The 27,044-nt window shown below is 54.5% G+C and overlaps 10 protein-coding genes across 10 annotated transcripts; 6 read left to right on the top strand and 4 right to left on the bottom strand.

Annotated features, from left to right (window-relative positions):
• Positions 1–329: 329 nt before the first annotated feature.
• On the bottom strand, positions 330–1,609 carry J4E85_003940 (uncharacterized protein; the record flags this gene model as incomplete). The annotated part of the gene is made up of 3 exons (XM_051468203.1): positions 330–1,105; positions 1,161–1,246; positions 1,296–1,609. The coding sequence occupies 3 exons, from the start codon at positions 1,607–1,609 to the stop codon at positions 330–332; spliced, it is 1,176 nt and encodes a 391-aa protein (XP_051327795.1).
• A 2,231-nt stretch (positions 1,610–3,840) lies between these two features.
• On the bottom strand, positions 3,841–4,953 carry J4E85_003939 (uncharacterized protein; the record flags this gene model as incomplete). Its single annotated transcript, XM_051468202.1, has 2 exons — positions 3,841–4,387; positions 4,541–4,953. The coding sequence occupies 2 exons, from the start codon at positions 4,951–4,953 to the stop codon at positions 3,841–3,843; spliced, it is 960 nt and encodes a 319-aa protein (XP_051327794.1).
• A 3,244-nt stretch (positions 4,954–8,197) lies between these two features.
• On the top strand, positions 8,198–9,626 carry J4E85_003938 (uncharacterized protein; the record flags this gene model as incomplete). The annotated part of the gene is made up of 2 exons (XM_051468201.1): positions 8,198–8,785; positions 8,835–9,626. 2 exons carry the CDS (start codon positions 8,198–8,200, stop codon positions 9,624–9,626), a joined length of 1,380 nt encoding a protein of 459 aa, XP_051327793.1.
• Positions 9,627–10,707: 1,081 nt separating this feature from the next.
• On the top strand, positions 10,708–11,873 carry J4E85_003937 (uncharacterized protein; the record flags this gene model as incomplete). Its single annotated transcript, XM_051468200.1, has 2 exons — positions 10,708–11,555; positions 11,723–11,873. 2 exons carry the CDS (start codon positions 10,708–10,710, stop codon positions 11,871–11,873), a joined length of 999 nt encoding a protein of 332 aa, XP_051327792.1.
• A 2,437-nt stretch (positions 11,874–14,310) lies between these two features.
• Positions 14,311–15,645, bottom strand: FEN1 (Elongation of fatty acids protein 2; the record flags this gene model as incomplete). Its single annotated transcript, XM_051468199.1, has 4 exons — positions 14,311–14,832; positions 14,882–15,443; positions 15,493–15,497; positions 15,547–15,645. 4 exons carry the CDS (start codon positions 15,643–15,645, stop codon positions 14,311–14,313), a joined length of 1,188 nt encoding a protein of 395 aa, XP_051327791.1.
• A 482-nt stretch (positions 15,646–16,127) lies between these two features.
• Positions 16,128–17,547, top strand: J4E85_003935 (uncharacterized protein; the record flags this gene model as incomplete). Its single annotated transcript, XM_051468198.1, has 4 exons — positions 16,128–16,335; positions 16,383–17,298; positions 17,345–17,454; positions 17,501–17,547. 4 exons carry the CDS (start codon positions 16,128–16,130, stop codon positions 17,545–17,547), a joined length of 1,281 nt encoding a protein of 426 aa, XP_051327790.1.
• Positions 17,548–18,259: 712 nt separating this feature from the next.
• On the top strand, positions 18,260–18,994 carry UBC1_1 (Ubiquitin-conjugating enzyme E2 1; the record flags this gene model as incomplete). Its single annotated transcript, XM_051468197.1, has 4 exons — positions 18,260–18,303; positions 18,461–18,506; positions 18,586–18,799; positions 18,855–18,994. The coding sequence occupies 4 exons, from the start codon at positions 18,260–18,262 to the stop codon at positions 18,992–18,994; spliced, it is 444 nt and encodes a 147-aa protein (XP_051327789.1).
• Positions 18,995–19,321: 327 nt separating this feature from the next.
• J4E85_003933 (uncharacterized protein) lies at positions 19,322–21,340 on the bottom strand (the record flags this gene model as incomplete). The annotated part of the gene is made up of 3 exons (XM_051468196.1): positions 19,322–19,945; positions 20,002–20,746; positions 20,799–21,340. The coding sequence occupies 3 exons, from the start codon at positions 21,338–21,340 to the stop codon at positions 19,322–19,324; spliced, it is 1,911 nt and encodes a 636-aa protein (XP_051327788.1).
• Positions 21,341–22,284: 944 nt separating this feature from the next.
• J4E85_003932 (uncharacterized protein) lies at positions 22,285–25,267 on the top strand (the record flags this gene model as incomplete). Its single annotated transcript, XM_051468195.1, has 3 exons — positions 22,285–24,667; positions 24,717–24,998; positions 25,047–25,267. 3 exons carry the CDS (start codon positions 22,285–22,287, stop codon positions 25,265–25,267), a joined length of 2,886 nt encoding a protein of 961 aa, XP_051327787.1.
• Positions 25,268–26,317: 1,050 nt separating this feature from the next.
• Positions 26,318–26,645, top strand: J4E85_003931 (uncharacterized protein; the record flags this gene model as incomplete). The annotated part of the gene is made up of 2 exons (XM_051468194.1): positions 26,318–26,345; positions 26,431–26,645. The coding sequence occupies 2 exons, from the start codon at positions 26,318–26,320 to the stop codon at positions 26,643–26,645; spliced, it is 243 nt and encodes an 80-aa protein (XP_051327786.1).
• Between the last annotated feature and the right edge of the window lie 399 nt (positions 26,646–27,044).

The raw sequence follows: 27,044 nt of genomic DNA, 5'->3' as shown, positions 1-27,044 counted from the left end.
ATCAAGTGCCAGACTGCTTGCGACACAAGATCTAACAGAAGAGCAGGCGAGGTAACATGAACAAGCAGAAATACAATAGAATAGTTTTACATTTCATCAATACTAAGTAGGCGCCAGAGAAGGAAATAGCGCCCTCAGAACCAGTCCAATGAAGCGCTTCGCTTCAACCTCCGTAGAGTGACCTTCCGTGCCCCTCTAGGGAACAGAAGTACGATCTATCTTGTAATTGTCGTCAAAGAGGAAAGTACCATTATAGCGTCCACTGCTTCAAACCTCAAACCTTGTCAACCCCAAACCTTGCCGTCAATCTCTCGATCTTCATGAAGTGCCTAGGCGACGAAGTCACGTGCGGCGAAGCTGCGGCGGTTGAAGCGTCCGCGTCCACGTCCACGACCGAAGCCGCCGAAGCCGCCCTGTCCTTGCTGGCCGCCTTGACCGCCCTGCTGGCCTCCTTGCTGGCCTCCTTGTTGACCGCCCTGCTGTCCACCTTGCTGGCCGCCCTGCTGGCCGCCCTGCTGGCCGCCCTGCTGTCCTCCCTGTTGACCACCTTGCTGACCGTTGTTCTGACCGTTGTTCTGACCGTTGTTCTGACCGTTGTTCTGACCATTGTTGCCGCCGTTGTTGCCACCGTTGTTGCCGCCACCGCCGCCACCGCCAACAGTGAACCTCACACAGTCATCCTGGGGACCACGTTGAGCGACAGGCATGACAACAGGCTGATGGTTGGAGGCAGAGGTGATAGAGCAAGCACGGTAGTTACCGGCAGGGAGACCAGCCTCGAGCGTGGCAGTGAGAAGACCATTGCCGTCACCAGCGTCGTTGATACCCTTGAAGAAAGCAAAGTTCTGAGCATCAGGAGGATTGTTGGCGTCGTTACCCATGTCCTGGACGGAGATATGGGTGTGGCCAATGACGTTGCCTCCCTGAAGCGTCTGCGGGGCAGCGTAGTAGGTGTTGTCAGGGTTGGTGAAAGAACCGGCCTCCAAGTTGGTGATCTTCACGGAGAAGTCAATCTTCTGGTTTTCCTGGATGCCTTGTTCGTTGTTCTGGGGGCTGGTGAAGACCGCAGAGATCATGTTACCAACGGCAGGAATATCTCCCATGACTATCTGAAAGTTAGCACCTATCTTCTGAAGCAGGCTTGACTGGCTGAAGCTTACCGATACCGTTGCAGGATCCCTCCTTGACCTGGAGACCGTTGGTGAGGGTCTTGCCCTGGCAGAAGTTGATGAAGTTGGCTTGGTCACTGGTCAAGTTAGCAAGGGATCTGTACAAAGACGTGCGTGCCAACATACGTGAGGGAAGCGGCTTGTCCATCTTCCTGGCCCTGGTCGAATCCATCGGACTGACTGGCGGTTTGAACAACATCAGGGTTGAGGGCCAGGTTACCACCACCACCGCCGTTGTTGCCTCCGTTGTTACCACCGTTGTTGCCGCCGTTGTTCTGACCGTTGTTCTGACCGTTGTTGCCTCCGTTCTGGCCGTTGTTTTGTCCGTTGTTGCCGCCGTTCTGACCGTTGTTCTGACCGTTGTTTCCACCTTGGCCGCCAAATTGGGCGTTGGCAACACCGGCTGCAAGCAGCATAGGGATGAGGGTTGAGAAGCGCATGATGATAGCTTCAGGAAAAGAAGTTAAGATTGATAAAAGAGTGGAGTCCGGCTAGCGGTGGATTACAAAAAAGGCAGATACGTTCAACGTAATCTGAATGAAGAATTAAGAGGAAGAGAAAGGAATGTAACCCTCAACTGCAGAACCGGAGTTTGTAATGGAACAAGCGACTGATGATGGTGAGGAAAGCAAGATATCTGAGGAATCGCATTGCCTTAAGTCCTTGGCGAGCGAATACAAGGCAAAGAGCAACCTGGTAAGGCGGCTCGTGGTTCCTCGGGCATGAAACCCACGATGAAGGCAGAGACGTCTCAAACCCACCCATACCGACATCGATAACGTCGCGCACGGGGCGCTGGCATCAACTGGCGCCCTGCCACTGACTGAGGCTGGCATGGCAGCCTCTCCGGAACGAGAATGCGCCAGGCATTGAAGAGGAGGTCCGAGAAACGGTTCGTGTAAGAGGTGTGCAAGAACCCCAATGGCGCTAACCCAAACGAGCTGCGCTAGCCGCCTTTCAGGCTCGAGCCAGGCATCTTCTAAATTTTGAGGAGGACACGCTCAAACTCCTATGATGCCTTCCCATGCGCCATAACAGCAACCGAATGCACGGCAGGACTGTGTGACTGACTTCCGATATCCGTTCGTCACCACCGCAACGCCAGCGGGGAAATTTGGTTTACTCGCTGCGGCCCACTTTGCGACCCACGCCTCCTCCATGAGCCTCACTGAGTTGTCGGAAGCGATGTGCGACGTACTCGAGCAAGGTTGGTTCGTGCTGTCATTGTCTCGATTTGACGGATTTGACAGGTGACAGTTGAAGGACCACGGAGTAGCAAGTCCGCATCCTGCATCTGCAGGCACTCTGTTGGATGCCAGAGGTAATCGATTATCTCTGCGACAACATGCGATGGCGGCAATTCTTAATCCGAGATCGATAAAGATCGATGTTTGCTGTTTGGGATGTTGCCGTGCCAAGTTGTCACGCCCACTCACCAACTCCACTGTGGACGCGGCGCCCAGACAACATGGCGACGTACCGACGTACTTCTCCACCATTAACAAGAGTGTGTATACCCATTCTCGAAGATCTGCACGCTGCTCCATCGAATCTGCAAGCGATGATGCTGCGCTTGACCCACACTCAATAACCGTGCTCGCGGCAAAAGGAACTGAGACACCTCCTGTCAAACCCCGCTACACGTTCGCTCCTTCAACGTCGTGAAGGATTACGGAATCAGGGTTGCCGTATATGGCTTGGTGTCCACGGGTCGCTCGGCTTGCCTGAGGCAGGAGGTGTCTTCAGGCACGGAGGATCTACATCTGTAACCAACACCCGCAGAAACTCCTCAGGTTCCAGTCTCTGTGACGCAAATCCTCGAGGTTGGGATTCTCTGATTAACAATCTCAAGCAGGCTTACGTGCATTCTCTTCTTCGGATCTATCTCTTCCATGAATTGTACCGCGCCATCTTCGAGGAGTTGTCGGGACACCCTTCGGTCCTACTTCATCTCAACTGTCACAAGGAGGCTTACGAGCGGCGATTACACATACGCGTTCTTTTTAATGTACCAACTTCGATACCCTCAGATGCTCAACTCTCGACGACAATCATCACGACCGCCAACGCACAGCTCCATGACGATCATGAGAACCCGAAATGCTCTCTGAGACAGACAGTACTGCTCTTCATTCCAGATGATCAGCTACCCCACTATCGTCCGTACTGTGTGGCCTTCAGCGAAGAAGTACGAGGCAGTCGGGATCTCCTCTACGTTGACAAGTCCGGGCAGGTCAACGGGCGCGACTGCACATATGTGTCCTGTCGGAACCATCGTCTTCCATACTTCCATACAGTCAACCCCCAGGCTCTACCACAATCATTACGATCGCCAATCCACAGCTCGACGGTGATGATGATCAGTCATCCCACCATCGGCTGTGCCGCGCAGCCTTCGACGAGGGACTACAATGGAACCGGGGCTTTCCTCATGTTAACAAGATTAAGCAGGTCTACAGGTATCGATTGTACATACGCCTTCTTTCGGGTCTGTGGTCTTCCATACTCATAACGATCCATTGGTGCGCGATGTCGTACACTCTCTGCCACCCAACTCATTTACTATTGCTGCGATGACTATGCCATACGGGTCACCCTCAACCTCTGCAACGCCTATGATGACCGCACGGGAACCTACTCTCGAACGAGAACCATCGCAAATACGAAAGACTTAGACAGTCAACCGCCCCTCCATGACCTGTACTGCTTTGCCTTCCAAGAACAGCTGCGCAACACTCTTGTCCTCGTTCATCTCGACCTCGATGAAGATCTCGCTTCGTCTCCCCATCTCTACGCCCTGAACGATCTCGTACTTGAACGTCTTGGATGCTTCTCCCGCTGTCTGCGACAGATATGCGGCCAAATCGCTGGCGGCGCTACCGGTAGCCGGATCTTCCAACGGACCCTCGATCATCCTCGTCCTTAGCTTCGTTACGCCATGGTCGCTCGTTCCCGCCCGAACAAAGAAATATGTCCCAATGAACGTCTCGTCCCAGCCCTGATCCAGGCCCTCGACGGAGAGAGACTGGCCAGCTAGCGATACCATGCTCAGTGCCTCTTCAGATTCCAGTTCGACCAGAACAAATGTCATGCCTTTGACTATCGAGACGATGGCATGTTCATCTTTGACTTTAACTTTGCCTTGCCGATGGGCTTCAGCCAATTGCGGCTGGAGAGCGAACAAACTGTCCTTGGTGTAGCTCTTATTGTGGATATGACTGCACTGGTTAGCTTAGATGTATACACACCTGCAGCACCTCAGGTCGCCGAATCGCTCTCAGACCGTGGGTCTGGAACAACCCGAACTAACCATCGTGATGCAGACGCTCTAGGCAGGCCGAAGGAGGACAATGTCAAATGCAGGAACATACACGTCATGAGGGATCGAAGCCTTCGCCGTCTTCTTGCCGCAATCGTACCGCAGCCCGACCCTCCCAGCTTTCAGGTTGAAGCTCGCTTCCATGACACCGCTGCTGACGCCACGCTCCCGAGCCGTCCTTCCCAAGACATAGCAGGCCGTGCCCACGGTAGGGTGTCCGGCGAACGGCAGTTCTCGCGAGGTCATGAAGATGTCGACGGTCCATTGGTCCTCTGCCGCACCATCCGCGTGCTCGTGCAAGAAGGTCGTCTCCGATAGGTTGAACTCTCGCGCGATTGTTTGCTTTTGTTCCTGGCTTAGAGTCCGGCCGGGCGGGATGCGCACAATGGCCAGCGGATTTCCGCCGTATGGCTGCGAGGTGAAGACATCCACGGTCACGAAGTCGAGCTGCGAGGAGGACGCCATGGCCAAAGTATCTGGAATGACAGATTGATAGTTGGTGTTCAGCGTTGCTCTGACTTTGTAAATACGTGGGCGAGATGACTCATCAATAGACCTGCATGCTGCACCGCAGGATTTCGCTACCACGCCCTACATGTCACATAGATTCTACATTCCAATTCCAATCCCTCCTATGTGATTTCAAATCCCTCTCGCCGTGTGTGTTCGCCGTTCATTCTGATGGAGGTCTTGGTGCAGCTTGGAAGAATGGTACCAGGGACAGCCCGCCAAGCAGACCGAGGTTGTGCATCTAGAAGGCCACGTGAGGTGCGATGGCGTCGGTATCTGCCATGCTCAGGAGCACAGCCCTTTGCATCGGTCTTGGCAGTATTTTCTATCTCCGAAGGTGAGGCTGCGGTCGTGAGGCTGTGCAGTCGCTGCGCGAACACCATCCAAGGATCACTAGCTCGCCGTTACGTGTCCTTCCGGCTTGCCCGAAGAAGTACCTGAGGCGTGGCCGAGAGTACTGTAAGGTCAACCCTACCTCATGCATGCTATGATACAGCAGTGTACCTGGCTATAGTAGTATCTCCAAGCTGTCATGTCAGGAGGTTTGAACTTGCCACATGGGGCAATGAGGAAGCTGAGTTGTGGTACTTCCCTCGGCGACTACGCACTAGCTGTCCGCGCGACGACCGTGTCACGGAGAACAGCGAGAGTGGAAACCTCCGCAGAAAACCTGATGAGATGATCGCAGAGTCTTGGGGGTTGAACCAAACTTGAGAACACCAGAATGGCTTGCATCTTCGATTCCAGATCAGAGGCCGACTACGCCACCAGGAGAAGGCATGACTACATGGCTGGCCACAGCAAGGGACTGATTTGAAATTCCACACCCTGTTTGCTTCAGCTGCCCCCCGTGTGCGTGGCGGCGTGAAGTCGATCTTCAATGCGCATGAATGTTGTTGCAACGATGGTGTTGCTTCCCAAAGGGGAAGCAATTTTGGGCCGCAACGAATGAGACACTGCAACGTTAGGTGTGGAGACGAAACGGGGGATGCTGGCCACGGTCTGCCCAGGTGCGAGCAGATCGACGCGGAGATTATTTTCAACGGTCTTTATCGATTCGTACAAACGCATCCTGGCATTGTTGTGCTAGCTGCGTTTGTTCCTGCGCGGCTGTGGGTTGTTGAGGAGAACCACCGGCGTTTGTACCCGCGGCTGAGTGGCCTGTGAGGAGATTGTCAGACGGTATGGCGTCAAAGGTCAGCGCAAAGGGACCAACAGCTCGTCAATCTGGCGATGTGCAGTACGATCGCACAGCTTCGATCGATGAAATGAGTAATCTCGGCTCGTGTAACGATGGGGTTGCCCTCGGCCTCGCAGTGTGTGGTCTGCAAGCGAGGAGGAGCACTGATGCTAGTACACAAGACTGCTAGGAGTCAGGACGATCCTTTGCGTTACCTTTACGAGTCCGATCTCGAACGCGTACATGCTGCTGCACCGCGGCCCAAGGCCATGAGCATGCAGTCTACACCTGTTGGTACCTTAGGTATACTCGAGGGGCCTCAATCACATGCATCGGAATCTGTCCGACGGCAGCGGGCGAGATTTCCACCCATCTCCTAAATCATAGTGTGCGGAAGCAAGATTTTGACATGTCAAGCGCGTCGCGTTGTTTGTTGACATGCGATAGCAGGCGCTGTTATGGTGCTTTTTTGTGATATGAGCAATCTTTTATCGGAGCTGCAAACACCCCACTCGGCTGCAGGCTTGCACAACGGGGGCAGGGGCCGTGAGCGGTGATAAGTTCGCATGGCTGCAGCTCCGAGTCTGCAAGGTACATCGCGTTTGCGAATGTGCGAGCTCAAGGATACGAGTCGTGAATCTAGGCTACAAGAGCCAAGTTCAGAGGTTTCATCGTCAACGGGCCTGCCGCGCCGCATCCTCATCGCTACACATTGCCACAATATTGTCGAGATGACGCGGATCATGAGGATTCGGGTTAGGTTCGTGAACATCCAACTTTGCCATGTTTCTGTGCCTGAAGGTTGGGTTTTGCATTGCGAGGTCAAAATGCCGATGCAGGCCCAACCCTGTCCTCTGACAGTTGCAGCTACGGCGACGTCCTTATTGGTAGTGCGGAAGAATCGAAAATGGGGTTGCATGTGCATGTGCATTCTGCAAGGTCCAAGTGCTCTCGAGGGGACATGCATCGGCACCCAGGATGATGCGGTCGAGTCCCAAGTGGAGACTGCATCGTCGGTGAATTGAGTTAGGGCGGCGCAGAGTTCGCGTGCGGTTGGGCAGACGCAGCACGATTCAGAAGCCACCAGAGCAGACCTCGGAATGTCGACAGCGGCGGACCCTTTGCGGCCAGGATCAGCCTGTGCTCTGGTGCTTCTCCATGTTTTGGTTCGACCATGGTACTGCTGTTGGCGCCCTGAGAGTGACGTCTCAGGGTCCTCAGGGGACGGCCGGAGATGCACGTCGTACCAGCGCGACTGTGAGCATAGCGCGAGGCGACGATTGGGAGCAACTGTGCCAGCTGTGCCTGACTCGGGGCGGGGTCGGCAAGCCTGACGCACTCGAGCTGAAAGGCGTTGCTGTGAGATGGCTAGGCCGTCTTGGTCGTGGTTCTCGGGGAAGCTGGAAGCCCCTGTCACTGACGCCACTCATGCAAGTGCGAAAGCGACCATCACGGGCCCTCGCTCAGGGATCATGAGAAGAAGCGTTGACTAGAGCAAACGCAAAACCCTTTCTGTATACCTACCCGACGTCTGCCCGTTCCAGCCCTCTGCGATCGTCTGCTCCTCATAACCCCGTCCTACACCACCACTGCCACTTGACCCTGCACCGCTGTGTTTGTCCTTCTTTTTTGCTTACCGTGCTCATAACCGCCTGCCCCGTCGCACACTGCAACGCCGACCACACTGGACTTTCCACCATCAACCTTGCCTGGAGCGACTCGACGTATCACCATCTGCCTGCACGTCCGCACTGTCTGCTGTGCTTGATATCCTGCCTCTCCGGTCGCGCCTTCCTTTCTTCTCGTCAAAGCTACGACCACCCCACCAAACCCCACGCGCCGCCCGCTAGCCCATCTCCCCCGGGCCGCCTTTTCTCCTCGTCAACACCCTCAACTCGCTTTCGCTTCTCGGGGATCGCATTCCGCTCTTTGCTTTTCTGCGATACGCGCAACTCTAGCGCTGCGCCATCGCCGGGACCCTTCGCATCCACACGCCACATCTTTCACGTGCTCTTCAAAATGGCATCAAATCATTCCCGGAGCGCGTCGGACGAGAACCACAACTCAATGGCATACATTCTCGAACACGTATTACAGTACCCTGGCAGCTACGACATCCCCCTCAAGACCATGTACGAGCTCAACCGCGTGGACCGCGCCCAACCCATCCCCAAGAACTACACCAAGTCGGGCAACACATCACCAATTTCCAGCTCATTCGCATGGAACACCACAGAAGCTGCGACCATGAGCTTCACCTCGTCGTTGATGAACCAGCTCAAAGCGTTACCCACACGGACCAGCGCACTGCCACCCGCCTTCATCGTAAACTTTGTGACCCGCACCTTCATGCCCGAGCCAGCTGATGTCGACTGGAGCCAAGCTTTGACTGCGCTCGACTACCTGAAAGATTTGGAGACACGACGACGCAGAGAGATGGCTACCACGTTCGAGGCCCTTGACGTCCACAGGGACACATGGGACGCCGACATGGCCCGTGTCGCTGAAAAGGCACCTGGCATCGCACTCTGGATCAACAATCTCGAAGGCAAGAACCGGAAAGCTGAGTCGTACTATGCTCAGCTATGGGTCGGGCTCCGCCGATGGGTACGTTATCTGACTTCTTTCTCACGTGATCTCAGCTAACATGAAGCAGATCATGATCAACCATCTCTCTGACGAAGAGTTCAACAAGCTCAACTGCATTAGCTACCTCAACACCCTCTTTCCTCCTGTCCATGCCCAGACCAAGCTTCCCTCGCAGTTCCTGAACCACGAAGCTCTGAAAGAAGAACGCCAGATCTTCTTCGAACTGATCAGCCAGGTGCAGAGGAGGGGACCTGATGTCTTACTTCCTCTCATCAACCGGGACAAGCGCCCGGAAGACCAGACTGGCTGGCCCACCGTCCAGAGGATCGTCGACAAGTACCTTCGCGTCGCGCAGAACATGATTCAAGACTGCATCGCTACTCACGGCCCAGAGTCATTTGATCGCTACATGAACGGACCTGGCAAAGAGAAGAAGCATGACTCCGGTGTCAGTTTTGGTTCCGAGCGCCGGCCCAGCGTACAATCTAGCGTGCACGAGAAGCAGTCGCCCGAGCCCATGCTCAGCTACACCCCGTCCATCAAGGGTCTCAGCAAACTTGAGAGGATTACTCGCGAGTTCAAGCGCATGCGAGTCAAGCCCCGGCCCGAAGTCGAAGAGATAACGCAATTCAATCAGCGGGCCGCCGCTGACCACATTCCCCAGACAGGTGCGAATGCTGGAAAGAAGTCGCTCAAAAAGGCCCGATCGCTCGCCAGCCTCAAGTTCGGCAACGGCAGCTCGGCGTCATTGGCTAGCAGAAAGGGCAGCGATGCTCTGGCATTCGACGCCGACGAGATGAAGAAGCACCGCGCGATATACGAGGCCTCGGTCAGCAAGAGCACCCACGCCCATGCGTAGACGGCGGAGCAGCTGTTCACGACGGCCTTTACGACCTCACGACGACTCGTATCACCACGAGTCAATGTAGTATGTTCACATGCGCTCACGACTCCACGGCTCATACCGCGCTATTCGGACCGATGGGCAACGCGATGCCTAGACAACATGGAGACCTGCCATCGCCGCAAAAGCATGCAGGCGTTCCGAGTCGTTTTATTAAAGTACCCCATTGTTTTCTTTTCCGGCACTGCGAAGATGTCCCGACGTCTCGCTGCCGCCGTCAGTTGTATGACCTTTCTTAGCGGGCGTTGTCAGAAGCAATACCTTCGCGGGTCAAAATTTCTATTTTCATGTTAGTACATTCAGTTCATGTGATCTATGACGGATAAAGCATGGCGTTCAGGAAACAGGGTGCATGGCAAATGGCGTACTACAACGAATTGTTTTTGGAAGCATGTTTCTTTTCTTCGGCTGTACATACGAAAAGGCACGCGACTGCGTTGCTGCGGAACACGCATCGATATCCGAGATACTTAGTGTAATTGTGTCATCTCAGACATGGACGAGTAATGGATAATACACACACATCACAATCAGCTTGTTTGAGCATGGCGCATGTATCGCATCCGTGTTATTGGCGGCCTTGCCCTCAGGTGAGGAGCGAGGCCGCGCAGGAACGAGGCTGCTGTTGCTGACCTTCCGTATTGAACCTCATGGTTTCACGCAAAGGATTGCCTTGCGCTCGCGTAGACGTCGCAGCATGGGATTAGCAAAGTTTGTTTTGCAAAATCAATGGAACTCGACTCAGGACCCTGGCGTACGTAAACTTTGTTTTTAATCACACTGCCCACTGAGCCCGCAGCTGTTCCCACATGCGTCTGCACGCACAACAACAACAGGGTAAGCCGCCCCCGCCACGCCTTGCCGCATGCAGCCCGGGTTCGGGTGCCCGTTGCAACGCCAGTGGACAGTGGACAGGACTGGGACGTGGAATCCTTCACGTGCATTTTCGGCGGGCAGGCGAGAATGCACTCGCATCACATCCCCCCGGCTTGGAAGGGCCCCGAAGCTAACCGTCGACGCAAGATCAGCACCCGATATGGCAACACGCATCCCGAACGCGGACCCGACTTCTGACGACGCCCGCCATGCCGACCGCCCGTCACCTGCGCACGCGTCTGACGCGCCTGAAGCAGCCTCATCCGCGACGCGTCCGCGTCCGCGTCCGACGTCCCCCGTCGCCGCCGCACCCCCCAGACGCACCTTCTTCGACCCCTGGAACAGCTCCAGTACCGGCCATCAGCGCGCGGAGAACCGCCTCGGAGGCTCCACTTCATGGCGCGCCTCACGGAGCCTCAAGCTGGGCGAGCAGTTCAGGGCTGGCAGAGACGGTGGCAAGAGAGTCGCGGATACGGTGGGTGCAGGGAGTGAGGACTTTGGCAAGGATGGCCGCAAGGACAATGGCAGCTGGGAGAAGGGCGCAAAGGGTCTGAGGACCGGCGGACAGAAGAGCCTGGCCGAGGTATGGGCTGCGAGCAAGGCCGGCAGCAGCAGAAAGCCATCCCAGGAGAAAGACGAGGGCATTGCAACTGTCTCTAAGCATGCGCCCCCAGACGTGGGAACCGACTCAGACACGCATCCCCAGAGCGACGTCTCCTCAGCCTCGTCAAAACCTTCCGAAAAGCAGATCTTCACCGGCCTCTGTTTCTACCTCAACGGCTCCACCGCCCCTCTAGTCTCAGATCACAAGCTCAAGCAGCTCTGCGCTGCCCATGGCGCTAGCCATTCGATATCGCTCGGCCGCCGAACCGTAACGCACGTCATACTTGGTCGAGTAAACTGCATTGGCAGTGGGGGTGGTGCAGGCGGCGGCCTAGCAGCAAGCAAGATGCAGAAGGAGATTACTCGTACAGGTGGCAAGGCTGTCAAGTTCATCAATGCGGAATGGTAAGTCGCCAGCAAAGTAAGCCTTTGGGCTTGCGCATCTCCCGTCCGTCACAGCTTGTCCGGCTGTTTCACACGCGATTGCGCATGTAATTGGGTTTATGCACAACATATACATGCCCTCTGTCAAGACATTGTCTAGGACTTCGACTGACTGACACGATGAACAGGGTTCTAGACAGCATCAAAGCCGGCCGCCGCCTCCCAGAGTCTCGCTATTCCCCGCTGAAGCTAGCGCACCAGTCTCAAAGTAGCGTACTGGGTATGATGCGCATTGGTGCTACGAGTTCGAAGTCGCAGCAAGAGCAGCAGCAGGGATGAGAACCCAACCTCGCTTTCCCCTGTCACCAGCAACCACGCAACTCTCGCCGGATCGACGACATATTACCCCGTTGGGCAACTCGCCTGACTTGTGTAATATCCCTGGACGCAATACATACAACGATGAGTAAACCCGCAAACATGAATAGATACCCAAGATACCCACATCCCAAAGCAGTAGAAAGCCTGTCCAAGGACCCTTGAAACACGCCTACCGCACAGCAAACCTTCCCTTTTCCAGCGTCCCAAAAACGCGCATCATTTCACATGATAAGTGCTAATGTACATGCCACGCGAGTATATTCACCGGCCGGTGTAGATCCACACTTTGCAGCATGCAGCAACTGAAACGTTGTCTGTGGGGAAGTTCGTCCGGGACCCGCGTTCGCGCATGTGTCGATCAATCAACCAACATGTTCTTGTCTTCCGACCAAACCACCAACGCTGTCGTGCAAGACCCTGGACCCTTGGAAACTCTAAGTGGCGCGATAACGTGGCGCGATTTTTCGGGGCTATTTGGTTCGTTAGGGTTGCGTTCGGCTTGCGCTATACCTGCCGTGGGTTTTCCGTGGGAGGGCATCGCTGATGTGCTGAGTTGGTTACGTATGATGCATTCTTTATCTGATTGTGAGGGAGGAGTAGATGGCGGAATAGAGATTGGCTCGTTCTGTGCTAGCGCAATGCATGTGGTCCATTAACACCTGGGCATCTTCCATACCTACCTACCCGTGTACATTGCATACCAAATGAACAAAGACCAAGCCGAAAACCTGTTCTCCAAAAACTCTCCGCGGCTCACGTTGCAACCGAACAGCATCAGGCAGGCCAGCCGACCAGTCTACTCCCTTAACAAACGCAACTATGAACCACTCTAACGCGGATGCATCCGTCAATAGCGTAGAAGCAGGCATCCGTGGATTGTCAACGCTGGCTGGCGCGACCGCTGCGGGCTGCAAACAGCACTGGCGTGAACTCTTTCTGCTCTATCCATCCGTCAGTCAGATGTCATGTCACATCCACGTCAACGCCAGCAGCGTCAGAACGTAACATCCCCCACCTAAACATTCTAGCTCCCACGCCTCGTTTCGGCCTCGACGGAAGCTTAGAGAAAGAATACTTGGGTACCGAAGTTTTCCCGCCTGTTTCGAACCAAAGTCGCTCGGAAAGGAAGGGGATTAAGGTTGAGTGGTTGGTTTGGCCGGTTCAACGACTGCTAGCTGGGCCTTGGTTCGATGTGGTAGTGCGTGCGCATGTGTGGCTCCTACAGCGGCGGTGGTGGGATAAGCCGGATGCGCGAGGGCAGGCTCAGTGCTACTGGACCCTGGGGTGTGAGATGCCGCGTCAGGTGCAGGTAAGTTCCGCGTTGTCGTTCGCCCGTTTTTTATCGTTTGCTGAGACGTGTTTCGTGCTGGGCGTGACTCGTTGCGAGGTTGAACCCATGGTTCCGTACGGGGGCTATCGTTACGGGCTTGTGGTGTGTTGACTCGGCGGGATGGAAAGGGATGATGGTTGCTTGGTCACTCTTTGAAACAAAGAGCTGCGAATGTGATGTGGTTTTCTGGTGAGTGATGGAATTGCTAGTTTCCCTTGCCCGGGCAGTTGTGGCGCTAGAGTAGTGTATTGTGATACTTTGGTTGGAGACATTGGAGACATAGCGTTTGGTTCGCCGGGTTACTTGCATTCCGTCTTGGGATGACGATGGTGATGGTTGTAGGTTTGGGTTGATGCGCGAGAGTACCTAGGTAGTAGGAATGGGATGGCGGGTATTGGAAGTGATGTCAGAGGCGAATCTACTAAAAGTCGGCGAATTCTATAGTTTTGAGTATTGTGATGACGAGTATTGTAATTTGATCCGTTCATGTTGTGCCTGTCTACAGAGAGAAATCAGCGTAATGCGTGTCGTCGCGGTCAGTCATGGAAATGTCATAGTTACAGAACAAGGTTAGGTGTTCGGCAGATACGGTCACAATTCTCCTTAGATCATTAGCACCTTTCCGTATCGGTGAAACTCTAGTAGTATTATCGGAAAGGTTTTTTTTTTGGAATATCATCTTTTGTTAACTTTCGGAGTGCACCATGGGCTCGTAGATGTGGAAACAGTATGACATGAAGTGGATATGAATGCTTTACGCGATGTTGAGGTGCATACTGAGACTTAACCTTGGATATACTGTGCGAAAGAACAAGACAACAAGTAACGAGCCGGGAAGTATGAAGATACCAAAGCGTCTAAGTTATGAATTGTGCATGTAACAATGCTGGTAAATGTCTTGCTTTGATATAGAACGAAGCTACATGTCGAGACACCATGAAGTAGACATGGTATAACGAACCATATGCGTATGCCTTGAAAACGCCGTAAGCTCCCCCGGTATCACTATCCCATAAACGCCCTTTTCGCGCAAACCCCGACGCTGTCTCCCGTAACTTCATATCCCTAACCAGCAGTCCTCGGCTTAGCCTTGGCCTGCTTCTTCGCCTTCGCATCAGCCTTTTGCTTCTTCTTCTTTTCCTCGAGCTTCTCCTCGGCCTTGCGCTTGAGACTAGCCTTCTCCTCAGCAGTCTTCTCAATCGGCTTGAAGAAGCCCTCTAGTCTGCTCTGCTGCGCCGTCTTCATATTCTTCTGCAGCTTGGCTGCTCCGTTGCGTACCCTGTCTTCGTTGAAGTGCTTCTCTTCGACCAGGAACTTGACGAGGCCTTCTACATCTGGGGCTTCCCACTTGAAGTCGCATTCTGGGTCGTCGGCGGGGCGCACATCGGGCTCGAGGAAGAGGAGGCGCGCATCGGCGAACGGCCAGTCGTCGGGGATGGTGAGCTTCTTGGAGGATTGGGACTTGATGTGTTCGACGACGCCTTCGAGGTCGGTATGCTCGCGGATGAGCTTGAGGGCGGTGCTTGGGCCGATGCCTTTGATGGGGTCGAGGTAATCGCAGCCGAGGAGGATACAGAGGTCGATGAACTGACAGTGGTTAGCGTATGATACGTTTGAGGTAGTGAAGTATTCGTACCTGCTTCCGCTCCATGTTCAGGCCTTCGAGCACCTTGTCCAGGTGGATCTCCAGAATGGGCTCTTTGCGCTGCTCGCTGAAGGTCAAGTGTCGCAGCAGGATGGGTGAATCGAAAGTAAGCGTGTCCATGTCCTCTGAAGCAGCGGCGTACACCTTGCCTCCTCTCGCCAACGTAGCACACTGAGCTTCAGCCTCGGTCGGTGCGACAATGTACGGGATGCCCATGAGCTTGAGCAAGCGCTGGCACTCCTCGTTGTGTTCCCTCGTGACCCTGACTGTCCGCCGCGAGAACTTCTCAACGTCCTCTGCTGTACCGGTCTCCTTCGCCTCCTCAGCCGCCGCGTGTGCCTCTGTCTTGCGCTGGAAACGCTTCGCGAGCTCGCCGGACTTGAGCTTGGGTGGAGCGCCATCGAAGACGTAAAGAGGCTTGATGCCGTTATCGACCATGCGCATGGTGCGGTAGAAGAGACCCATGAGATGTGATGTGGTTTCGCCCGTCTCGCTCATGAGCTGCTGGCCATCGGAGCGGACTGCGATGAGGAAACTGTAGATGCTCATAGATCTACACGGTATTAGATGGAAGAGCCATAGAGGGGTTTAGATATGCATACGCATCCTGAGTATGTTAGTCATGGACCGCGTAGGTGAGACGATAGCAGACGTACTATGGCGACTTTGCGTCCAAACTGGTTCTTGATCTCGCCCTTCTTGACGGCCTCTGGCGCATGCTCCTCAATGAGCTGGTACAGGTGTTTGATACCCATGGCGACTGATCTCCTCTGGCAGTTGTATTAATCGGAGAGGTTTGAGGTGCTGTTGGCCCAGAGCGTTGTGTGTAGAAGCGTAGGCGACTGCGTGGTGGCTGGAGAAAGTGACGCCAACGATCGTCACGACGCGTTCGCGTCTCACCGCGCGCAATCACGGTCTACATTCCTTGGCGTCGCTACCCCACATTTGCCTGTCATCGCTTAGTGAGGCTCTGCATGCATTCCAGGCGATGCATCTCGGAACTGCTATCTGCAACTCGTGATCCCGCCAAATCCTTCAATTGCCGCGTGGATAGAGTGATGATGCTAGCTTTCTTGCCACCGCGGAGTGCTTCCGAACCGCCTGCCGCGGTTCTTTCAACGGTGGGACTTCCGAGGCCAACTTCATCCAATTACGCAGATTCTCGTGAGAACCCGGGTATAACTGTCACTTTTGTGTAGCTGAGACACTTTCACATTCCTGATCACACGACTCCAAAATGCTGCGACCAACATACAGACATGCCACCAGGCAATTGCGCACCCCACTCCGGTCTGCGGCCCTCGGCAAGCGGTACCTACATGCTCCCGTCAAGTTTGACTGGCAAGATCCATTGAACACAAGCAACTTGTTCACAGAGGAAGAGCAAGCCATCTCGGAGACAGCAGAGTCATATTGCCAAGAGCGCATGCTCCCGAGAGTGCTAGGTACATATACTGTTGTGGGGAGTCTGGAGCTAGCTGACGTGTTACAGATGCATACCGCAATGAGGACTTTGATAGGAAGATCATCACGGAAATGGGCGAATTAGGGCTACTGGGGGCAAGCATTCAGGGCTATGAGTGTGCCGGAGTCAGCAGTGTCGCCGCAGGTCTGATCACCAGAGCTGTGGAGAGAGTCGATTCTGGATATCGTTCCGGCTACTCAGTCCAAAGCTCACTGGCCATGGGAGGTATCGAGGAGTTTGGATCTGAAGAACTGAAGGAGCGCCTCCTACCCAAGATGGCCAAGGGCCAACTGCTGGGCTGCTTTGGTCTGACTGAGCCGAACCACGGATCCGATCCAGGCTCTCTGGAGACGACTGCTAAGCCGCATCCGACCAAGAAGGGCTACTATTCACTGTCTGGATCAAAGACGTGGATCACAAACTCGCCCATTGCCGATGTTCTCCTTGTCTGGGCGAAGCTGCAGGAGACTGGCAAGATCCGTGGCTTTGTCATTGAGCGCGACCAATGTCCACCGGGTACTCTCGAAACCCCGCCAATCAAGCACAAGAACGGTCTGCGGGCGTCCATTACCGGCATGATCCAGCTTGATGAGTGTCCCGTGTCCGAAGCAAACATGTTTCCAGAGGTTGAGGGTTTGAAGGGACCCTTCAGTTGTCTCAACTCGGCCAGGTATGGCATTGCCTGGGGGACTATCGGTGCTCTCGAGGACTGCATTGCAAGGACCCGAGAGTACGCCCTCGAGAGGAAACAATTCAAGAACAACCCGATTGCCAAGTACCAGCTTGTGCAGAAGAAGCTAGCTGACGCGACGACGGATGCTGCATACGGTATCCTGGCCGCCCACCAAGTCGGAAGGCTCAAGGACGAGGGCAAAGCTGCACCTGAGATGATCTCTATGATCAAGAGACAGAACTGTGACCGGGCTTTGATCAACGCGCGGACGTAAGTAGCACCAGGCGCTTGTTCGAAATGTACTGACTGTGAGCAGACTGCAAGAAGTGTTTGGCGGAAACGCAGTATCCGACGAGTACGGAATCGGAAGACATGTCGCCAACTTGTTTGTGACGCAGACATACGAGGGCCAGAGCGACATCCACTGTGAGTATCACCGAAACGTGTCTCGACTCTGACTAACCTGCATCAGCTTTGATCCTCGGTCGTGCAATCACAGGTCTACAAGCATTCTGCTAATGGTGAAATATACTCGGGTTGTTGCTGTACTACCGACAAGAATACGTAGAAGCGCACCCAATCACAGGCAACCTGTCAGCTGTAGGCGCCTAGCGGTGGTACGCATGCAGACAATGTTTATTTAGAAGTAAATGCATATCAAACCCGGCGACTCTTGCCTCGAACGCGGCAAGTATCACATCTGATTGCTCGTATCCACAGTGCCGTTCGCCACCCGAGTAAAGGCCTCGCTACCGCCCAATGCGTGGTGACTAAGTGAGGTCAGAAGCAGCGTGAATGTCCATGTCAGCCTTGAGGCATCTTCTCCAGGCTTCGATAGGTTGCCACCCAGCGCGGTTGTTGGGTTAGAAACGCTCGGTGGAAATGTGGGCAGCGACAGTTGGGCGGTCAGCTTGTCTCGCCTCGTGCGGTTGGCTCCTCACACATGATAAATACAAACGCCCCTGCTCCAGCCCCATCGTGCAAAACATCGTGCACCTACAGCGTGACCGTCTTTGTCCTCGCATAGAGTCAGAGGTGAGTGAGTTAAAGAGTGGCGGATGAGGTTCCCGCGCTGACACGCCGCACTTGCTTTCTTTGGATCCCCGCCGCTAACTAACCGCCTTGCCTGCGCAGACATCCCACTTCAACTCTTCAACACCAACTCGCTCGACCCCGACACCCGCGATACCCGTCACCACCACTCCACACACCACACACACACACCGCAGCCATGGCTCTCAAGCGTATCAACAAGGAGTTGACCGATCTCGGCCGGTACGTGACCTATCTCCCGGCCCTCGTGGCTGGCGGCGAGGCTCGCTGTTTTGCTTGCACGGCCACGACCGCATGCGGGGCCCTCAAGCAAGGCCGCGACGCCGTAGCCCTGCGAGAACATGATGAGAAGAACATTTTGCTGACATGATACCCCTAGTGACCCTCCCTCTTCCTGTTCAGCTGGCCCCATCGGAGATGATCTGGTACGTCACTCTCCGCGAAGACAGCCACGCGGCTGGGCGAACGAAACACGACACTGGATATGACACTAACAACACGCAGTTCCACTGGCAAGCAACCATCATGGGTCCCGGCGACTCACCATATTCCGGCGGTGTCTTCTTCCTAGCAATCCACTTCCCAACCGACTACCCCTTCAAGCCCCCGAAGGTCAACTTCACCACCCGCATCTACCACCCCAACATCAACTCCAACGGCAGCATCTGCTTGGACATTCTGCGAGACCAATGGAGCCCTGCTCTGACCATCTCAAAGGGTGCGTTACCCGAGTCCCCTACGTCGAGTAGAATACATACTAACAAAAATGACAGTGCTGCTGAGTATCTGCTCGATGCTGACAGACCCAAACCCCGACGACCCGCTCGTCCCCGAGATCGCACACGTCTACAAGACCGACCGGTCCCGCTACGAATCGACGGCGCGCGAGTGGACCCGAAAGTACGCCATTTAGGCCCTCGAAGCGCATCAAAGGAGCGTCAAAACTGGGTGCGGCGGAGAGCGTGTCTTTTGTCGTTAGCATCTGCGAAAGGGAGGCTAGGATGATGGTTCGGGGCAGACTTTCATGGCAGTGACTGATGGGGGGTTTTACACTTGTACTACGGCATGCATGCTGGACTGGGGTTCATAGCATCTGGCTATTATCACTCTTACCACAACAGGCTCGATTTCTTCTCTGATGTTCGACTTGAGTCGCGTGCTTGTTTGTGATTAATGATGGGCTGGAGACGTGCATGTGTAAAGATTGCATGTGATGATATTTTACAACATTGGTAAGCGACTAGGCCTTCTTCGCCTCGTCGCCTTGTCCATCTACACCATCTTTACTTGTCTGCGGATCCTGCCCTGCTGCCATATCCATACCCAGGATCGAAGACATGGCATCACCATGGTCTAGTATCGACGTGTTTTGCGCTTCTTCCTTCAACCGCCGAGTCTTCTCCTCGGCCAGCCTCTTCCACTCCCTATCCCGCTCTTCCTTGGCTAATCGCAGCCTGGCCTCTTCCTCTTCCATCGTCTTCAGTGTATTCTCCTCCACATCCTCCTCCACAGAGTCCTTCAGCACCTCTTCGTCTACTGCGTCTACTACACCTTGCCATCCACCCTCTCTAACCTCCTTTGCCAATTGAGCAAGGTCCTTTTGCTCCCTCTCTACCCACTCGCGACCGTAGTTTTGTAGTTTTCTGCGACGTTCGAGCTGCAGCATGTAGGATGTGCCTACGAGGGGGCTGAGTATGGAGGCTCGCTTGTTGAATTTCACGTCGAGGAGGAGGTTCTTGTGGAGATCGCGGAAGGTGGCTTGGACGTGCTTGATGGCTATGCCTTTGCGGCCGAGGTCGTTGGTTTCGTCGGCGGGGTCGCGGAGGGAGAGCATGTACGAGGGGAGGGGTTTGGTTTCTCCGCTCTGTGTGGTGGTTAGCATGATGGAAGATGTAAAGAGGAGAATGGGTGGGTGCATACCTGTAGCCGAGCCCTCTGCGTATCCGTGAGGACAGGGTGCTTCGTCTTGTCGAAGAGGTAAGCAGGTTCGATAGACACACCGTGCTTCGTCATGTCGAAGTTGCCCCAGAAGTCGAGGAAGTGGAGAAGGGCACGCGCAGAGTCTTGTGGTGGCTTTGGTGCATGCTTTATGCTGGCGACGACCATCATGAAGAGCGAGTAGGAGCCAAAACCGCCGCGGAATACGTCCGAAAGGCCTCGTGTATCGAATATGGTCTTGACTACCCAGTAGAGCTCTCGCAGGTAGGGTATCTTTTCCATATACTCCTGCATGGTGACCCTCGAGATGGATGTATCGTTTGAGAGCACGACCTGCACATCCAAGCCTGATTTGCGGTCCTGCGCGGCGACGAGAGGATAGCGCGCGTGACGAATCGCGGCCAGTAGATATGCTCCGTTCTTATTGAATATCGTCCAATATAACTTACTCAGAAGACGTGTTCCCTTCTTACGCTCTTTCGTATCTGGCGGGAATTTTGGCACCTGCGCGGGGTCTGACGGTTGCGACTTTAATACCAGCCTGAAGTCTATGTCGGACAGAGGCATGGCTATGCCAGTCCGTTCAGAGCCAAACACTTCGATGTTGTATTTTGGAAGGAATTGTTTAACCTGTCTCTGCACCTGTTCGATGAGGTGCTTCCGCGCGGCCGTTTCGTATCGGTCGGGTTGTGTGTATTTGTAGAATCTCTCGATTTCTAGATGCAGACTGGACCTCGACTTAGCATGTCATTACGAGTGAGGATGGCTTGAGGATGTACCGATCCATGCCTGTCATTTTTGGCTCTCCCTCCATGTTCACACACCATGGAAGCGCGCTTTCTCTGACCTTCCCGACCACGATGGGCCGCACGACTACGCCCTCGTAGTCTTGCGATTTTGCGAACGCGTCTCTGGCAGTCACCAGCTGATCCTGGTACTCGACGTTCGAGGGAGTAGGCATTGTCCGCTTCAGGTGCTTGTTTTTAGCGATCGAAACCTCGACCTTGCTGGACAGCCAGCGCCCTTTGACCGTGGTCATTCTCCTCACAGGCAATGGCTCTGCCTTTGCCTTTGCCTCTGCGCTCTGCTTTTCTGCCGCATTTTCGGTGACTACTTCGCTAGCTTGGGCATCGCGGGCCTGAGTATTATCACCCTTGCTACTTGAACTCGCGCCATCTTGTGCAGCTTCCGTCGCAGTAGAAAGTTGGCGTCGGTCGCGGGGTCCTGGCGAGCCAGGTTGGACAAAGTGCTGCCATAGCGCAAGGGACGGACTGAAGCGGTTATGAGCGCGACATATCAGCCGGGTGCGCGAGAGTTGCATTAGGCCCGGGGGGATAACGACGACTCGCAATGGGGCAAGGTGGTGGTTGTGCTCACTCTACACGAATCTTCTGCATGCATCTTCGCGTGCACTATGCCAAGCATCTAGTCCGCTTTGGGCCGTCGACTCGACGGCGGAGGATGCCAGGCACTCCCGCGGGCATGCTGCATTACCAGTCGCTCTCGTATGCACCCGGCCGTTGGACACGTTTATTGCTAGCCCTGCGTCTGCCATGTCGCATGATATACGGAGGACATTTGTGAAAGCGGCCAGACTGCCCCCAATACCCCACAGGCACTGCAGAGGCCCCAAGGCGTCTCCGTCGGTCCACTTGCAGCACTTGCGCCGGCCCACACCCTCGTCCGATATGAAAGCTGCCTGACATCATATTGACACGCCCAACAAAACTTCGCAGAGCGGTCAGCGAGCGGAGCGCGTGCAGGCGCGAGGAGTCGGTAATGGTGCGCTGCTGTCCTGGATGCCTTGCTTGCAGCAGCGACAGTGAGGCCCGAGCTGGTCGGTTCCAACGTCACAGCTATGTTAGTGGGGCGTTGAACCATCCCACCACGGCCAGCTTTTCTTCCCTCATTACACTCGTCGACCTTCTGTGAGCTTCTCGACACACGTGGTGTCTTCTACCTGTTTTCCACTCACACCACCCTTCGTTTGACACTCCTAAATTCCCCTCGTTCCGTGACAGCCCCAGCCCAGACCCATTGCGGAGCTCTTTCCTGTGAGACTCGTCCAAGACAGCGACTCAAGCACCAGGTAATTCACATTTCATAATTATTTTTAGTCGCGCCTCACCACTGCATGCACGTAAACATTGCACTGCCCGTCCATCGCTCGGCATATTCCTCGCCTATTATCCTCCCACCTCTCATCTTCTCGCCTACAAGTACCTGACAGTTCCATGCAGAGCACCGCCTACGCTTACATCCACCATGGCCCCTCCCACAGATGAGAAGCCCCAGAGGCCTCCGCTCGACTCCCAAGACAGCACACATCCCGCGCTAAATCCCGCAATTACCAACGTGCCCGTCACACCCGGTGTCCATCTCTCCGGCAAAACTGCCTACTTCGACGAGTCCACTACGGAGAAGACGAGCAACCTTCCCTTCAATCCCGAGACTGCCACACCAGGCCCCCAATGGAGCGCCAACTCATACTTCTCTGGCCAGCAAAAGGAGGGCCAGGCTAGCACTCAGACTGAACAGGCAGCCGGCGCACAAACTGATGGAGACGTCAAGAGCAAAACGAGCGAGGTACCCGACCCGGATGCCAAGCACGATCTTGCAGACGTAGATCCTCGCGCCGCACACCCTGGTTTAAACCTCAGCGGTCGCGTTATCAGTGCGACCTTTGCCATACCCTATTCAATTGGTTACTCACAGGGCAACGACTGGGAACTGAATCCGCGACGCGGAACCTCGGCCCTTTTCGACTCCTTCTCTTACCTGGCTTCTAGCTCTTCTCCATGGAACCACGTGCTCGTAGGCTGGACCGGCGAGATCGCGCACGCAAAGACAGCATCCGTCACAGCTACGCAAGCGCCCATGAATAAGGCTGCCGCGCCCATTCCCGTCGATCCAAAGAAACCGACACAAGTACCTCAAGCTCCAAACAGCTTCAGGATAGGCCCAGACGATCGAGCACGATTGGATAAACAGCTCGAACGCGATCACGGAGGCAGGATTGTGCCAGTGTGGCTTGTCGACGAGGTAGATGATGGCAAAGATGAATACATCCTGAAGAACCAGAGCCATTGGAGGACATATGCCGAGCACGAGCTCTACACCCTGTTCCACTACAAGCAGAATGAGCCAGCTGATGGGCGCGCTGCCCGGAAATCGTGGGCCGATTACTACCGCATGAACAAGCTTTTCGCAGACAGGATCCTCGAGGTCTACAAGCCAGGCGACATCGTCATGGTACACGATTTCTACCTGATGCTCTTGCCAAGTCTCCTTCGCCAACGTCTACCCAACATCTACATTGGCTTCTACCTGCACATCCCTTTCCCAAGTAGCGAGTTCTACCGCTGCCTGAGCAGACGGAAAGAGATCCTGGAGGGCGTGTTGGGTGCCAACATGATCGGGTTCCAGTCATACAGCTACTCGCGGCACTTTTCGTCTTGCTGTACTAGGATACTGGGTTTTGATTCGTCTTCCACTGGAGTCGATGCATACGGCGCGCATGTAGCAGTCGACGTGTTCCCCATCGGAATTAACGCAGTCTCCACACAGCGACAGGCTTTTGGCGACCCGGAGATTGAACATAAACTCAAAGACATCCGCGAGATGTATGCTGGCAAGAAGCTCATTGTTGGTCGTGACAGGCTAGATGCGGTTCGCGGAGTGGTTCAGAAGCTTCAGGCGTTCCAGCTCTTCCTTCAGAAGTATCCCGAGTGGGTAGGCAAAGTAGTCCTCATCCAGGTCACAAGTCCTAGCGGAGTCCATACCGATAGAAGTGATGGCGCACAGGAAAAGGTGGTCAACAAGATCTCGGACCTTGCGGCCAAAATCAACGGCACCTACGGAACCCTCGATTTCACCCCGGTCCGTCATTTCCCACAGTACCTTTCCCGGGAGGAATACTTTGCTCTGCTTCGACTTGCAGACATCGGCCTCATCACTAGCGTGCGAGATGGTATGAACACGACAAGTATGGAATACATCATTTGCCAAAAGGATAACCATGGACCGCTCATTCTTTCGGAGTTCTCTGGTACAGCGAGTTCCTTACACAGCGCAAGCCACATCAATCCCTGGGACATGGGCGGAGTTGCCGATGCGATCAACGACGCTCTGAACCAAAGTGCCGAAGTTCGTGCCGAGACGCACGCTCAACTCTACAATCATGTTGTGCAAAACAATGTCCAGGCTTGGTCGAACAACTACCTGAAGCGATTGATGACGAATTTGTCAGCTTTCGATCAAGCGTTCGCTACGCCAGCACTTGACCGGGCCAAACTACTCTTCCAATACCGTGAGGCCAAGAAGCGACTCTTCATGTTCGACTACGACGGCACTCTGACACCCATTGTCAAGGACCCGCAGGCAGCCATTCCATCCGATCGTGTTATTCGAACTCTCAAGACTCTAGCAGCTGACCCTGCGAATGCTGTCTGGATCATCAGCGGCAGAGACCAGGCTTTCCTGGACGAATGGATGGGCCACATTCCCGAGCTGGGTCTGAGTGCTGAGCATGGCAGCTTCATGAGGCATCCACGCAGTCAGGAATGGCATAATCTCACCGAGACGACCGACATGAGCTGGCAGCAGGAGGTCATTGACGTATTCCAGCACTACACTGAGAGGACTCAAGGTGAGCTATTATACTGTCATCAAACTACCTATTACTAACAGATGATCAGGCTCATTCATCGAACGCAAGAAGATTGCCCTGACATGGCACTACCGGAGAGCGGATCCCGAATACGGTGCATTCCAGGCGCGGGAGTGCCAGAAGCATCTCGAGAGGACTGTCGCAAAGAAGCACGACGTCGAGGTCATGACGGGTAAAGCCAATCTTGAAGTTCGCCCGAGGTTCGTGAACAAGGGCGAGATCGCGAAGACGCTTGTAGAGAACTACGGCGAAGGTAGCGGTAATGCGCCTGAGTTTGTTCTTTGCATGGGCGACGACTTTACGGATGAAGGTATGTGTTGCACTTGTGGCTGCGCTTTCCACCCGCTAACATCATCAGACATGTTCCGATCGCTGCGCCAGTCCAAATTGCCCACTGATCACGTCTTCTCGGTCACGGTTGGTGCCAGCTCGAAGCAGACGCTGGCCAGCTGGCATCTGCTCGAGCCTTCGGATGTCATCTCTGTCATTTCGTTATTGAACGGATCCGCAGACGCAGGCAATGTTGGCGCGATTGCTGTGGTCGATGGCACGGTCCCGGAGTCTCGAGTAATCGCATGAGGTCATGGTCGGACAATTTCAACTGTAATGGAGCACGGAGCATGGTGAGGCTATAGATCTACGGTATGCGGCATGGCGATCCCGGAATTTTTTGGGCATCAAGTTTTGGAGAAGCAATCAGATCCTATGTCATGGTGGTTCTCATTGTCCTACGAAAAGAAACGTATCTGTTCTGTGATCGGCCATGCCGATTGCTACCCGGCGGATGAATTGTGCTGCACGAGGATTAGCAATGCGCCCCTGGGACGAGCGTCGGTTGCCAAGGCGGTGGCGCCGGCACGTTCTGGGGTCTCGCCCAAGACCCCTGATTACCACGTGAGACCCTGACTCGAGAACCGGGAACCTTTGGATGCGAACTCTGGGAAATCCAGGGTGTTGGAGCCTTCGGAGAGGTTTCCGCGACGGCTATGCTTACAGATTGCCCAGCTGTCAAGCAAGTAAGCCGCTACACCCCGCAATAAAGAATATCGATGCAAGCAAGCCGCGCAATGGCGAAAGCGGTCCACGACTCACGAATCCGCGACACGGACACGATGGCTTTTCTAGGCCTGGTATGTTTTGGCTTTCGGCTCTACTAACCCCAAATCATGCAACTTGGGATTCGAGAACTGCCCGCGCATGAAACCTGGAACGCCTAGCAACTGTCCCGCCCCAACAACCTATCCGAGGGAAGGCCCTCCTTCCTCTTGGAACTCGCGTACCGTAGTCGTTGATCCCGTCTTTTACCAGCCATCCGTTCCTTTTTCATCACACTGTTCCCCTCCCGCGCCGCATCTCTACACTCGTTTACCCGCTATCTACCCTCGCATAATCTGAGCACCAATCTCACAGGCGTGAAGCGCATTATTATAACGTAATTCGAGTACCTGGTCCGACCTCAATCCGATACGGCATCTGCAACAGCGCAGCAGGGAACTAGCCGGCGAACACATTGCGACATCACAACCGTGCCGTATCTACGATCCGCCTCTCCTTGGTATTCCTTCTTCGACACAGACACAAACACAATATCTCTCGGCGCGCGGCACAACAAACTTCACACAATACACAATGGGTCTCATTGAGAAGATGCAAGCTCGTATGTCTTACCTCGCTTCGTCCCATCTTACCTTAGCCCCGAACCTTCACACCTGCGACAGTAGACTAACAAGAACCCAATCCAGGCCTCGAGCTCTACCGCCTCGAACAGCGTTACACACGTCGCGAGAAGCGCACGACCTTTATCAGCGAAGCGCAATACGTCGACGGTGAATACGTCTATGCCTCGGCTCCTTCCTCGGCAAACTCGTCCACCACATCGAGTAGCAAGCGCTTCAGCAAGATGCCTTCTACTATACGGATAAAGGAACTGAGCCGTATGGGAACTGGACGGTCATAAACGCTCCTCGGGCCAAGCTGCTCTTGTACCTACGGGTCGACGACTATCGATGGATGGACACCTATCTGGTCGGACCAACAGAGACAAGACAGCGTCATAGCCTACCGAGGAACAGCATGCCATGCATGACACCTTACACGGCATCGCAGTACACGACGTATCCAAAGCCTTGAGGACGTCGCACAAGAAAAACACATACCACGTGCAAGCAGAGAAGGAGGAAACGCGACGTATCCCCGCAAACACTGCGCAAGCGCAAAACATAATCATTAACGCAACGACATTTACGCCAGAACAACCATCGACGAAAGGGAAATAACGGACTAAAAGTTTCTTCCATCATGTCAAGGTTCTTCATTCTTTACACCCACTATTTTCCTTTTCTCTTGCCATCATCTA

Source organism: Alternaria conjuncta (genome assembly GCF_024043145.1).
Source record: "Alternaria conjuncta strain BMP 0040 chromosome Unknown scaffold_5, whole genome shotgun sequence".
Taxonomy (NCBI): Eukaryota; Fungi; Ascomycota; class Dothideomycetes; order Pleosporales; family Pleosporaceae; genus Alternaria; species Alternaria conjuncta.
Note: the sequence above shows the minus strand (reverse complement) of the source record. Positions and strands in the feature narration are given on the sequence as shown.